The sequence below is a fragment of the Zootermopsis nevadensis genome, unplaced genomic scaffold, assembly GCF_977971745.1.
Source record: "Zootermopsis nevadensis isolate Lab colony 2312 unplaced genomic scaffold, Znev_1.0 Znev_ptg000013l, whole genome shotgun sequence".
Taxonomy (NCBI): Eukaryota; Metazoa; Arthropoda; class Insecta; order Blattodea; family Termopsidae; genus Zootermopsis; species Zootermopsis nevadensis.
In genome coordinates, this window is record NW_028259145.1 from 4,001,137 (window position 1) to 4,015,828 (window position 14,692).

General features: G+C 40.5%; 2 protein-coding genes and 1 long non-coding RNA gene across 3 annotated transcripts in view; 1 reads left to right on the forward strand and 2 right to left on the reverse strand.

The window, feature by feature from the left end:
* Positions 1-104: 104 nt before the first annotated feature.
* On the reverse strand, positions 105-4,783 carry LOC110832588 (uncharacterized). The gene is made up of 2 exons (XR_002543965.2): positions 4,691-4,783; positions 105-2,245 (listed from the first exon to the last, which is right to left on the reverse strand). It is a non-coding gene; the product is annotated as an uncharacterized LOC110832588 (long non-coding RNA).
* On the reverse strand, positions 1,278-4,523 carry LOC147873849 (protein O-linked-mannose beta-1,4-N-acetylglucosaminyltransferase 2-like). The gene has a single exon (XM_087348446.1). The coding sequence runs from the start codon at positions 4,454-4,456 to the stop codon at positions 2,738-2,740; it is 1,719 nt and encodes a 572-aa protein (XP_087204572.1). The 5' UTR covers positions 4,457-4,523; the 3' UTR covers positions 1,278-2,737.
* Positions 4,784-4,810: 27 nt separating the features above from the next.
* Positions 4,811-14,692, forward strand: part of LOC110832586 (putative NADPH-dependent quinone oxidoreductase VAT1L) — a 47,320-nt gene continuing 37,438 nt past the window's right edge. Inside the window, exon 1 of the mRNA XM_022069717.2 lies at positions 4,811-5,133. Within this exon, the coding sequence (XP_021925409.1) occupies positions 4,913-5,133 (221 nt within the window). The 5' untranslated portion in view covers positions 4,811-4,912. The remainder of the gene's footprint in view (positions 5,134-14,692) is intronic.

Below are 14,692 nucleotides of genomic sequence, written 5' to 3' on the forward strand. Positions count from 1 at the left end.
TTCTGAATTTCTGTAAATTGCATATTCATATTGACATATCTATCTGTAGCTGGGTTCTTGGTTGTAAGGTAAGTTGGTACTTATGAAAATAAAAAAGTCAAGAATCATATGAAATGCTAATTCTTACTTGGTTTCAAGATGGCAAAAATACATTACACAATTCTAATATAATATTTAGGGTAGTAAAATAAAATGTGTTATGATGAACTGAGGATGAAGGTTGTAGGAGACACCAGGTACACATACATAATGTGGGGAAGTGGCAGCTTGTAAGACTGAGAATGTGGAAGATTAACAAAGATGGATTTTGGGTATACATACGTCCATTTCAATCAATGGATCCATAAGCTAGTTGGATGATGACAGGACATGGAGTAAGTCATAATAATAGAATATACATATATTACAAGTAGAATTAATACTATTATCAAGATTTCACATTATTAGTGATATGTTACAAATAAATCCACCCATTACATATAGTAGATAAATTATATGACCCATTTATATTATATGAAGACAAGCAAACCTTAATGAACATTCGCTTCCTTGTGAACAACAGAAATTCGTCAGCAGAGTAAGAGTGTGTAATTATCTTTTTGTAGAATTTGAGGTTTTCATTGCATTAAGTACAACAACGGCTGTCTTCTGGGATAAGATCTCTAATCTCTTGAATAGACTTCTGCATGAAATCCTAGGTTTGAAATCAGCCATTAATTTAAAATTTTTCTTTTTTAAAGTAAATATTTTTTACTATTAGATGAATTGCCCCCCAAAATTATTCCATGCTTCATTATGGAGTGAAAGTAGGCAAAATAAACTGATTTGAGTATGTCAGTGTTGCTGACATGCAACACAGATGTGTAACATGCTCCACTTTACTTTGGTATCAGTTTATCGGTATGGATGGATTGAACAACTTGGTGGTGGCAAGTAGGGTTAATGTTCAGGTTCTCCTACATGAGTGCTAATGTAAATTTTTCTACTGTGTTGCTAGAAAAACTGCAAATATTTGAAAAGACTAATATGATTTGATATGGTGTGTAATTTGCACTGGTCAGAAATTATTAAAGTATTCAACAGTCACCATGGAATAAAGTCATAGTACATTTTTATATTGAAGCCTCTTGGTCAACGAAGAGTTGGAGGATAGCTTTACAAATGTCCCATCTGAGACCAGTGTATTTCTTAAAAATATAGCAATTAGGACAATGACCTTAGTCCTTGTGTATTATACATAGTCTGTGCATTGGTAAAGTTCAGGAAAGAAGTATATATACAAGGAGATGTGTTTATTTCAGGTATAATCTTAACATAACTGTTTTAATAAATTAGAAATTTTAAAATTGTACTCGCAAACAAGTTGTTTTTTTACATACTCAAGAAAGGTTTGTTACACATAAGGAAAATACACTATTGAAACTGTTATAAAATTAACAAAATTGTGATCCTTAAGTACTGAATTTCTCAAAGTCCCAAGGCATTCATATTTTAATTTCATGGCAGTATCAAGTTGACATTTACATACTGTCACTGCAGTGATGATGCACTCTAAGCATGCAGCGTTGAATATTTATCTGAAATATATAAAATCATGCATACAAACAAAACTGTTTACTGTACAGTAATACCCACACAACATTGAAGTACACAATTCAGACACACACAATGCAACCACAGCTCACCGTTGTCCAACAACGGAAACCTCAACTTAGGCCAGTGGACATTAAGCTAAGTAACAGACTAATGAATTCATGTTTTTGCCACTGATGATGACCTCATGAGGTTAAAATGCATTTGGCACTAAGTGTTTTTCAAAGTGTAAACAGTTTTGTTTGTATGCATGAGTTTATATACTTCAGATATATGACAAGTACTGCAATTTTTCTTTTCAGTTATGGGACACATGTAACATGTATTCCTCTTTCCTCTGCTTGAGGTTCTGCTAATAGATGTTTGAATTTAATATGTGATTCAGGAATTTTCACTCTGATCTCCATATAAGGCAGTCACTAGTTGCTCTACATATTAAAGCATGGGAACATGAAAATCGCTTTTTTATGAATATATTTATCATAAAAACATTCACTACACCTAATTTGGAAACTCATGACCACTAATAACTGAAAAATCTTCATGCTTGTGTACATAACTTCCTTCTTTTTCCTCCAACTAACTGAATCTGGTTTCTTCAGAATTCTAATAATTGCAGATCTCTAAATAAGAGAGGATCCAAGAATACCACCTGTAACATTAGAACCCAGGTGTGTTCTACCAGACCACTTGTGTCAAGAGTTAATAATTCACCTATGACAGTCACCAGCAGATGGGACTGATAAGGGGGTTTACTGTGAGGAGCTAAGAAATTACACAATCACACAGGAATTGGCTGAAGAATAATGTAAATAATACAATAAACTTGACAAATCATTGCTGTCTCACAGATCAGACCCATATAGTACAGGGTTAACTCAGTAATTCCAAAACTTACCATATACCACCTAGACTAGGCATAATATTTCACAAATAAATGTTTACATTATGCCTAACTGCATTTTACAAGAAGCAGAATAACACAAGAACATTTTTTACCCTTGTGCGCTTAAGTGCTGCACAAATGAAATTTGTTGCACACAACATATTGTAAATTTTTATTACTGAAGACTCTTTAGAATATTTTGCAAACTAGCTTGGAAATGCATTAACTTAAAATTGAACAAGTAATGAAATACTTCCCTCAGGCATGTATTTTACATTGTGTGTAAGTGTCCAAACTATCTTGTCCTTTTTCAACACACTTTACCCACAGATCAATTGCAATATCACCGTGAACTGAATGTGGAAGAAAAATTTTGAGTTCAGGTTGTATGCTGTTTGTAGAAAACTGTAGTACACTGGTAATGATGACTGAGACCTGATATTCTGGATCTTTCGTATTTGGGGGAGGAACCCAAGTCACTGTGACAATTCTGTCACAAGAAGCATAACTGCACATGATATTGCTAACAGGAGCTGGGAAATACCATTGTGATAGCATCTGAGACATACAGTTCTCATTGAAAGCTTCTATTGAGAACACTTTCTGTCTTAAAAATGCAGCTTTCAATAAAACACTAAAGTCATTTCCTACTACAGTGTCCTGAAACATTCTGTAGAGATACATTGGGTTGTGGCAACATTCAACAGCAGGAATTTCATTAATACTTCTTATCTGCTTCTGTTCAGCTGCAGATAGGTGACTAATTCCACCCAGCAGTGCAGGTGCATCAGGATGTGTCACTGTATTTTCTATTTCATTGTTTACCCATGAACTGTAGATTAGTCCAGTATCTGGGAGGTCACAAATTACCTTCACAGCAGAGACATATTGAGGGTTAATACCAAAAGGAAACAGTTCTATTATAACAGATCCTGGTTTCAAGAATATAGTCAAGATCATGGCAGAACCATGCATACCCACAACTATCTGTGACTGTAATAAACATGACAGGATATGTCTTGTATCATTGGTTGTAAGGTCCGCGTTAAAAATTCTTAGTTTAAAACCAAGGGGGAAAACATCTCTGTAAACATCTTGAATTTTCTTCAACACAGTACTTTCATTTAGAACCTTGCGATTAATTTTTCTACTGAAAAACATCACATTTGTACTCTTTGACTTTGGTGGCATGGGTATTTTAAACTTGTGTATTACAAATTCTGAAAATTGCCGTAATTTGTTTCCATTAATTTGTGTATCAGCAGTAGGTCCTTGTGGAATCCCAAACCCATACTGGAACCATACACTGTCACTGTCTAGACCCGTCCGACCCTCATCAAAACAAATTATGTTGTGTACTCCTCCTCTGTGTAAAATTAATGGTTGCGATCTGGAGAAAATATTATACCACTCACTCAATGGACCAAGTTCCCCTTCATCTGCAAATGCTACTTGATACTGTGATACACATTTGTCAACATTTCCTGTACAAATCCTCTCATAGGTTGTATAAAGGGGCAGTAAATCATCATGTATAACATGCATTATGTTATCCCATTTGAATCTCCAAAGAATGAAACCACGTGCTACAGTAATTCGATTTCTTTTCAAAATTGCATTATCTGAAGTAACTATCATCAACTTCATTATAAATCCATTATGGTTTGTTATAGATGATAAATCTATTGTTTTCAGGTCATTTATGTCCCTAACACCTGAAAGAATTGAATTATTTGACAGTATAAAGATAAATTGTTTTTCATGTGGTGCATAACACAAGTTTTGGAACGTACAGAACTTCCTATAGCCATTTCTGTAACACCACACAGATGACACAGTGGCCTCTGTTGCTATGCTTGAGGTTATGTTAGGAGAAGTTTCCCTTTTTGAGGCTAACTGAACCTTAGAACACACACTAGCGACGTAGGGTATACTAACTATGGCACAGAAAGCAGTAAAAACAAACAGACATACCATATTATCATTTAATTATGGTACGCTAAGAAATGCCAAATTAAACCATATTACTTTCGTTACAGGGCAGCCAATATCCCAATAATGAAAGTACCCAATTGTAGGTTAATTTGCGTTAAAATGATGTCTCTTAATTTCAGATGAATTATTTATGAATTAGTCTAACAATATCGTTTAATTAGTGAAAAATAAATAAACTGCTTCTGTTACTGTCCCGTTTCTTACCCATCTACTTACTCATTTGGTTTTTCCAACGTCTCCTTTAAAAGACTTTTGTTGGTAATCTGTGAGTCCAAGCGACATGAAAATCAGTCATATGGTCACGACATCTGTGCTTGTTACTACCCCTTCCTTACTGCCAGCGACTCCGAAGGACAAGAGCGCAGATTATACCAACAAAGCCCAACATATCAGAGCGCGGCTTCGTTCGTGGTAGTGTCGTAGTTATTCGTCACTGAAATGTCTGATCAACAGGACGCAAAGCCGACCGAAGAGAAGGCAGAGCAGCCAGAAGTTTCAGCTGAGGAAAATGAAACTGCTGATAAAACTCCAGAGCAGCCTCCAAAAGAAATGCGAGCCGTCGTGCTCACCGGTTTCGGAGGTCTTAAATCTGTCAAGGTTTTGAAGAAACCTGAACCAACACTGGGCGAAGGGGAAATCCTCATTAGGGTGAAGGCATGGTGAGTGTGATATTATTTCGTAAATAAATATCTTTTGCTTTTGTTTTATTGTTGTATAGACTTACATCTAGGCGTCAGTATGTTAATCAGGTAGCTTCAGTGAGCGTAGAATATAATTCTGTAATAATTTTATAGATCTACATTCAGTAAATACTTATTTTGCTGTCTCAGTCTCCGAACCTTGCTTTTCCGCTGTCAACATTTCACTCGACTAAAGAAACTAACCTCCCCCCACCCAATTATCGAATTGTGATGAACAGGTTTGCTTCAAAACTGTCCGTTTCCCACATCATTCCTGTTAGAAAAGTGGCAAAACGTAATAGTCTGTTTTCAACCGGCGGTACGATATGGTATTCATTGAAATGAAACGGAATATAATTAGTTTGTGAAATACGCGATTTCCGTCTTTCGTTTCGCTTATTTCGAACCATAAAGGTATTCACGCTGTTCTCCTTGGATACTGCAAGCGAAATAGTAAAACGAAAAATACCCATCACTACTTTTGTTATGTAACATGGCGCATAGGTGCCGCGTCGCAGAGGATGTTACTGTCAGGATGACGCCCATCAACAGGTGCCGGCGTCGCGCGTATCTCATTTTACCATAGCTCGTGAGATATTTACATGTCCCGTTTAAAATCACATCCGTCATTCTGATGGACATTCCTGTCCAGGGTTGACCATCATATGTTTTGGAAAGTGCTTGAGTCGAAGACTGTGTTAGGGTGTGGCACCGGCGACGATCAATAAGGTTGTATAACCCGACTGTGTACAACCCCTGTATGTCGGATCCCACCCTCATTCTACTTCATGTGCCAGTGTGACCAACAGGCAGACAACCAGCTGAGAGGCTACAAGTACATATGTCGTTAGAAGCAAGTTATTCTGTAACAATTACGTTTGCAAACTCCCCGATTGTGTTTTCATTCCAAGGATGTGGTATTTGAATGAGATTCGTTCGTATTTGAAGCCGCCAATTGTTATCAGGACTTCCATATGGTACTGCATGACCGATAAGAGAATTATCGCCCTTAATATACACATTGGTATAATAGATTGCATTGCTAGTGGCATTACATTGTTCTGGCCAGACTAACATTACAGTGGCCACTTCATCCTATCCCTTCCTGAAGTCACATTTATTACTCATCTGTATTTTTCCGTATTTTGGTATGACTCATTGTTAGACTAAATTTAAGTTCAAACGTAGTTTTCCTGAGATCTTCCAGGCCACGACCACTTGCTTTCAAAATAGACTGTGCTCTAATCTCGCGCTAGTAGTTGATTCAGAGTCGTTCCATAGCTCACGAAGGATCGAATCGGCACTACCCACAACAGCTGAAGTATCACAAAGAAACGTGTGAGTCATTAACATCGTCCATCACCAGAGTTTGGCCTACAGAGGGCAGGTGTGGTGGTCGTGAGGGATATTTCGTTTGTAGCATGGAGAGAGTTTACCTAAGTTGGTATGAAACATGATTAAGAAGTACTGTGGAAAAGCTGCTCGTCTGTAGGGGAGTCTGCTGTCATTTCTTGAATTCCATGCGACATATTAGTTCTCCCTTCCTCCTTCCCCTCCTCGCTGTCTCCACCACCCCTCCCCCTCGCCTCTCTACTCAGATTCCGTCATAATTAAAGTATTCTTAATTTTACGAAACCTCTGTTCAGAATATCATAGACTCGAAGTTTTAACGTCATGTTGATTGTGGTATACTAGGTTATGACGTCGTTCATGCTAATCCTAATGGTTACAGATGTTTCGAAAGAACACATTCGTTTCTATTGTTGGTCCATTCTTGTGCCATATCCTTACCAGCTTAAAGTCCCACCCCACGAAATATACGATCAGACCACTGGAAAACCAAAAACGAACCAGCAATATGGTAACAGCATGTTCATCAAGGACAGGACGAAAATTATGAACCCGTACCGCTAATTGCTTCGCATAATACTTCTTATTATTATCGCGTCCTGCGGGAAGAGGGGGTTAACAACTTTCTGTTGAACTCTGTTTCAAGAGGCAATATGCGTCTTCTGAATCATGCCACGGAGTCTCGCGGTGCATTGGGAGACTTCGAGATCGTGTGATAAGCAGAAAATATAGCGGGCGTGGCGGAGATGAGAAATGCGTGCGTTGTTTTGGTCGGAAAGTTTCGAAAGCGACCGCTTGGAATACTTAGGCTTAGGTAGGAGGGTGGCTTTGAACCCGATCTGAATACGACGGGGAAGTGCAAACTGGGTTCATGTTTCCTGAAAGATTCAGTTATGGCTGTGACTTAAAAGTTGCCCTTTCTGTCTGTTGTCTCCATTCTTTTCCTCATGCCTTCCCCAATATTGTCAGGGTGATTAAGTCGAGAAGAATGAGATGGGCGGGGCATGTAGCGCGCATGGATGGGACAAAAGCCTGAGGGGAAGAGACCCCTGGGGAGACCTAGACGTAGATGGGAGGATAATGTCAGGCGGGATCTATGGGAGATAGGAGTTGAAGGAGACTGGATTTTGATGGTCCAGGACAGGGACCAGTGGAGGGCTTTGGTTAATTCGGTGATGAACCTTAGGGTTCGGTAAGACATCTGGTTGGTTGGGTCCACTATTTGGGAAGCCTGAGGGGAAGAGACCGCTGGGGAGACCTAGACGTAGATGGGAGGATAATGTCAGGCGGGATCTATGGGAGATAGGAGTTGAAGGAGACTGGATTTTGTTGGCCCAGGACAGGGTCCGGTGGAGGGCTTTGGTTAATTCGGTGATGAACCTTCGGGTTCGGTAAGCCATCTGGTTGGTTGGGTCCACTATTTGGGAAGCCTGAGGGGAAGAGACCGCTGGGGAGACCTAGACGTAGATGGGAGGATAATCTCAGGCGGGATCTATGGGAGATAGGAGTTGAAGGAGACTGGATTTTGTTGGCCCAGGACAGGGTCCGGTGGAGGGCTTTGGTTAATTCGGTGATGAACCTTCGGGTTCGGTAAGCCATCTGGTTGGTTGGGTCCACTATTTGGGAAGCCTGAGGGGAAGAGACCGCTGGGGAGACCTAGACGTAGATGGGAGGATAATGTCAGGCGGGATCTATGGGAGATAGGAGTTGAAGGAGACTGGATTTTGTTGGCCCAGGACAGGGTCCGGTGGAGGGCTTTTGTTAATTCGGTGATGAACCTTCGGGTTCGGTAAGCCATCTGGTTGGTTGGGTCCACTATTTGGGAAGCCTGAGGGGAAGAGACCGCTGGGGAGACCTAGACGTAGATGGGAGGATAATGTCAGGCGGGATCTATGGGAGATAGGAGTTGAAGGAGACTGGATTTTGTTGGCCCAGGACAGGGTCCGGTGGAGGGCTTTGGTTAATTCGGTGATGAACCTTCGGGTTCGGTAAGCCATCTAGTTGGTCTCCACGTACTTATTTTCCTCCTCATTTGGTCTTCATCTCCGTTTATCTGTTCTTTCAACCCGTCCAGCTGTTCGTTGGCTTTCGATATCTGGGGGGGAGAGGCCTCGTCCCTCGTTTTACTCAGCTGTTTGTCCGATGAGCTGTAGGAAGGGGATTCTGCTGGTGACGCATGGCAAGCAGACAGACGCGCCCAGGTTGTTACAGCGACATCGTTACTGATAACATGTGCCCACTTCTCCACGATTCTGAGCGTTTGTTATGGAGTAAAAATTTAAAGTTTTTCTTTTCTCACTTTTGTGTTTTTAAGCCTTATGTTTTGTTTACGGAAATGGCACTTGCTGTGTGCAGTGATAAGAAGTCAAGCTTGAAAAATCACACGAATCCTGACTTGACCAAAACTAAAAATAACCCCCCCCCCCCCCCCCCCCCCGAGGAGCTCCGAAAGGAGCGCTCTGCTCTAGTATGATAAAAGTTTTTCGCTGCAAACTTTTTTAAAACTTTGTAATAGTGACGATTTTTATAGTTTAAAATTCGGGAACTTTTGAAATCCGTGTTGTTTTAAATGTTGAAATTGTAGCCGAAATGCTACATTACCACTCTGAAACAAGACAGCCTATCCCATTGGTACCGCGATTGTCTGTGACGGCAGAGGTGATAATGTGAGAAGTTTGCTTTAGAACGCTGTCCTTGGGATGTGTGTGAAATTAGATTCGCATGAGGTGAAACACATACTTGTTTCTGTGCTTAATTAAAGCGTCACGTTACGAAGACACTGAAGGAGTGGAGGCGTAGTTCCACGCATGATTTTCCTCAGCCATAAACATAACAGTTAAAGCCAGTCCAGTATAAGATAAGGAGAACGCCTGTCTAAAAAAATGTATATAAAATTCAGAGAGATTCTGATTGTTTAATTTTTTATTTCTCCGTTCGAGGCGTTTATCTCTTTTATAACTCCTAAAGTCTGCCTAATGGTAGCAGCAATTATAAAAATTGACCATTCTGTCATCTGTCGGTCACTTCTAGAAACTTGGTCATTCATCTAGAAAACACGCGAATATGAAGAAACTGGCAGTTTTTGTGGCAGAGGTGCCTCGTACTTGCGAACGATGTTTTCAGATAGATACACTTCACAGACTCGGGCGGATATAGTCGTGGAGCTCAAAGGGAAGACGATAAGAGCTTCTAGAATCAGTAGTTCGGCGTTTTGCCCACAGAGTGTACAGTACTTGACTGCTTTCGTTTGATTCTAACAACATTTCTCTGAGGAGTGTTGAGTGGTCACTCGTAATGGAGACGCGTTGAGGTACATCGTTTTCGAAATATTGCTTTGATGAATATGGACTTGAAAGCGTTGAGGAATCAAAATGCAGTATGTACTGAAGCAGTACCAATAGACATGGCATGATTTCATAATGATCGGCGTACGTCATCAGTTTATGAAATCGTTTATTCTCATGAGGCTTTGCATAAGAGGACATCTGTGTTATAACCCGTGACCGACACATTTCCTAATGACCTCACTGGACAAATGAGTTTGGACTACATTCTCGAGATTATTCACCCAGGCTGATAACAGAATTTCGTCGTTTCATATAAACGAGTCATAATATAAAGGATTTTTCGTGTCGTTTTGAGAATGTTCATATTTCGTTTGCTGTGTAAAAGATCATAATTACGAACTTAAAAATCTGTACTCCTCCCCCAATATTGTCAGGGTGATTAAGTCGAGAAGAATGAGATTGGCTGGGTATGTAGCGCGCATGGATGGGGCAAGAGGTGTGCACCGGGTGTTGGTTGGGAAACCTGAAGGGAAGAGACCGCTGGGGAGACCTAGACGTAGATGGGAGGATAATCTCAGGAGGGATCTATGGGAGATAGGAGATGAAGGAGACTGGATTTTGTTGGCCCAGGACAGGGTCCGGTGGAGGGCTTTGGTTAATTCGGTGATGAACCTTCGGGTTCGGTAAGCCATCTGGTTGGTTGGGTCCACTATTTGGGAAGCCTGAGGGGAAGAGACCGCTGGGGAGACCTAGACGTAGATGGGAGGATAATGTCAGGCGGGATCTATGGGAGATAGGAGTTGAAGGAGACTGGATTTTGTTTGCCCAGGACAGGGTCCGGTGGAGGGCTTTGGTTAATTCGGTGATGAACCTTCGGGTTCCGTAAGCCATCTGGTTGGTTGGGTCCACTATTTGGGAAGCCTGAGGGGAAGAGACCGCTGGGGAGACCTAGACGTAGATGGGAGGATAATCTCAGGCGGGATCTATGGGAGATAGGAGTTGAAGGAGACTGAATTTTGTTGGTCCAGGACAGGGTCCGGTGGAGGGCTTTGGTTAATTCGGCGATGAACCTTCGGGTTCGGTAAGCCATCTGGTTGGTTGGGTCCACTATTTGGGAAGCCTGAGGGGAAGATACCTCTGGAGAGACCTAGACGTAGATGGGAGGATAATCTCAGGCGGGATCTATGGGAGATAGGAGTTGAAGGGGACTGGATTTTGTTTGCCCAGGACAGGGTCCGGTGGAGGGCTTTGGTTAATTCGGTGATGAACCTTCGGGTTACATAAGCCATCTAGTTAGTTAGTGTAAAAGATCAGTTGCTCGAGTGAAGAGTTCACGGTTGTCGAAAGAATGCGCTTGGAAGACTAAGATGGGGCCCCGTCCTAATATGGGCCCCCCTCGTAACTCGTTGTCATCACCAAGTTTGAGTTCGAACCCGTTCATGAGAGAGATTTTAGTGAACCCTTAGGAATGGGGTTGTTGCTGGCGGTGAAATCGGAACTTATAAAATGTATTTTATGAAAGTCTTATGTTGTGACTTTCAACTTGATATAACCGTTTGAATGAAATATTAATCAGTACTTGATTGAGTATTTGTTTCGCCTACTCGTCGATCACAGTTCTAATTACAAAATGGCTACATGTTCAGACCTCAGCGTGCCTTGCATTGGCACCCTGTGAGATCCTAGTATGGACCAGGGTCCATGTTACTAGGTCCGATTCCTATCGACACTGACTTCGATTATGACGCTGAATTCGTATTTGCGGTGGTCTGTTTTCTTAAGATAAATTTAGGGAGCAGTGGGTCTAATGCCTACACTCAAAGAAGGGGAATCCCTGTGACTGCGCTAGGAACTTATTTCATTTGTCTCATGTGCTTTGGTGGTTACAAATATGTCTGGAAGGGAAGTGTCCGGTTATGTCGTGTATTGGTATAACAGTCACATTGAGTTTGTCAGGAGCTCCCATATTAGGACCGCGTGTTTTTCCTAATATGGCCCACGTAATACTTAGATTTTATTATTTTTCTTTCAACACTCTTTTGAATGGATCATGAAATTCAGATTTATCGCGTTAAATAAGGAACGGGTTGTTCAGTTATTTAATATAATGGGCTTCATAGTATCACGTATCGGGTAGTAGGTATGGCACAACCGCACAGTTACCAGTGATACCAACCCACGCATTAATTCTCCAGGACGACAGCACAGCACGACAATAAGACTTCTACTGTGCAATGATTGTTGTTCTTTGTTGACCGTCTTCGTATTTCCTGTGTTGTACTACACGTCCTATGACCCTTGGGTCTTCCCACGGCGTGATTAATTCACCCGCCCCATTTGATGTTCATGTAAAAATTCCTTCTAGGGAATTCTTCATTTTAAATTTTCGTTTTGTTTTGAGGTTTCCTGCCTGTTCACTTTATTATGCGATATTTTTATCGCACGCTGTATAATGTGTTGTACATTTTTATACTTTTGGTTTTATTAATTTGAAGATATTCTGATAATAATATTGTTATATATCGAAATACTGATGATTTAACTAAAATACGACGAGTAGTAAAACGTTGGCTGTCTTCTGGGTTGTATCAAGAAGTGAGAGATCACTCACCGCCCTGATAATGGAGGTAGCAAGGAGCTATGAAACGTTGGTAAACTTCTACCAGACTACACGGAGTTACAACTCGAAATACAGTCATCTTAGTACTCACCGCCGTGAGAATCTCAAATCGTAGTGAGTAGTACAAACTTTAATGCGTGGGTGAAGCGGAAATATCAAACTGGCTGTTTGTGTGGCGCTGTCCTATGTTACAGCGAAGCGGTCGGCGACCAAAGTCCGAGATCAAATATTTTGATATTTTCGCGCAGGTCGCTGCGCTGGCCAGTAAGGCGCATGCGCAAGGAAGCTCTGACTGTGCAGTACAGGGAAGGCGCATGCGCAGAAAGACCGTGTGTTTCTCTCACGTAGGACACAACAAGCGAGTCCTATACCCGTACGCGAAACACGACCATCAGGAAATATCTGGAAGGAGACGATCGGTGAATGGGTAAAGATTTGTTGGGATCTGTTACGTTTTGATATTTATGCAAATAACTTCCTGTTCTTTGAAGCTTAAACAAAGATTTCTGGATACGGTGACAAAGAGACGAGAACACTTCTGATTATTGCAGGATATTTAATAAAACTGCACGAAATAATGAAGAAAATCTGAAAATTAATTTTAGGTCTTTCTTAGACAGGAAGTAAAAGTAACATCACAGAACTAAATTAACCCTTTGAAACCAGAAGCTCGCCTAAACCAGTGGTATTCAACCTGGGGGTACGCGAAGAAATCTTAAGGGGTACGTGAAATTTAATAAAAATATTATTTTACGATAAACACTGAATAATCAGGGACAGATTTAATAAATAATTTTGGATGTAATTTATTTAATTTATTTTAGATGTAGATTATATACTATGTATAACTTGAATTATACACCAACAACTTTGGGGGTACAAAGTTGAAGAGAAATTATATCTGGGGGTACGCGAACAAAAAAGGTTGAATACCACTGGTCTAGACCAGTGGTATTCAACCTGGGGTACCCGTACCCCCGGGGGTACGCGAAGACATCTTAGGGGGTACGTGAAATTTAAAAAAAAAATTATGATAAACACTGAATAATCAGTAATGTAATTTATTTAATTTATTTTAAATGCAGATTATATACTATGTATAACTTGAATTATACACCAACAACTTTGGGGGTACAAAGTTGAAGAGAAATTATATCTGGGGTTACGCGAACAAAAAAGGTTGAATACCACTGGTCTAGACCAGTGGTATTCAACCTGGGGTACCCGTACCCCCGGGGGTACGCGAAGACATCTTAGGGGGTACGTGAAATTTAAAAAAAAATTATGATAAACACTGAATAATCAGTAATGTAATTTATTTAATTTATTTTAAATGCAGATTATATACTATGTATAACTTGAATTATACACCAACATCTTTGGGGGTACAAAGTTGAAGAGAAATTATATCTGGGGTTACGCGAACAAAAAAGGTTGAATACCACTGGTATAAACAATACAGAGCATTACTAAAGACAACACAGCACTTCGTCATTGCAAGTGTTAATTGGTAACTCCTTCTTTAGGAAATAATTTATACTTTTAGAAACCGGTCGCGTTCTCCTTGGCCTTTCTTGTTTCGGGGCATAGCCCCGTCGAGTGGAGGGAGCAAACATGATGGGTCCATCGTATTTTTTTCCTAAATACATGGGTTTGTGTTCATTACTACTTCAGTCTGGGTTCAGTGATAACAGCGTTATTTGTTACATTTCATTTCCTTCTTTATCTCCCCTGTTTGTTTCGGAATCCTAATGAGATGACGTAAAGTTGATGACGAAATGCTCAATGTACTTCTTCTTTGTTACTTTCACATGGTTGCACACACAGACTTCCGTTGTCGCTGGTCTTCGGCCAGATTTTTTACGCTCTCTGGCTTGAATGTTTCGCTTATTCAGACATCCGGCCTTTTATAATAGCCCCAAATGTTTTATTTTGGAGGCTGCCGTGGAGCGAGGTGTCCACATCGTGTGAAAATTGTCAGGAGTAAATATTTTATTGTGACTTTGTGTATTTAATCGTTTAAAGTAGTTGCATTATCGTCGCATGTTCAGCCTAACGGGTGCCCCGGAAATCAAACCAACCAGTTACAACTGCATTTGCGGACAGGTTTGGAATCATTTCTTACCCAAGCCCCTAATGCTGTATGCCTTAAGACAGGGGTGGCCAACCCAAATGATCTTTCGGGCCACTTTGGAAATGCATCATAACTCCGCGGGCCACATATAGAATTATATATCCCCATATTAGATTTAGATACACTATAGACATTTTTTTGGAGTGA

Excerpts from the sequence above, each read along its gene's own strand:
- LOC147873849 (XM_087348446.1), bottom strand. The coding sequence starts at position 4,456 with ATGGTATGTCTGTTTGTTTTTACTGCTTTCTGTGCCATAGTTAGTATA.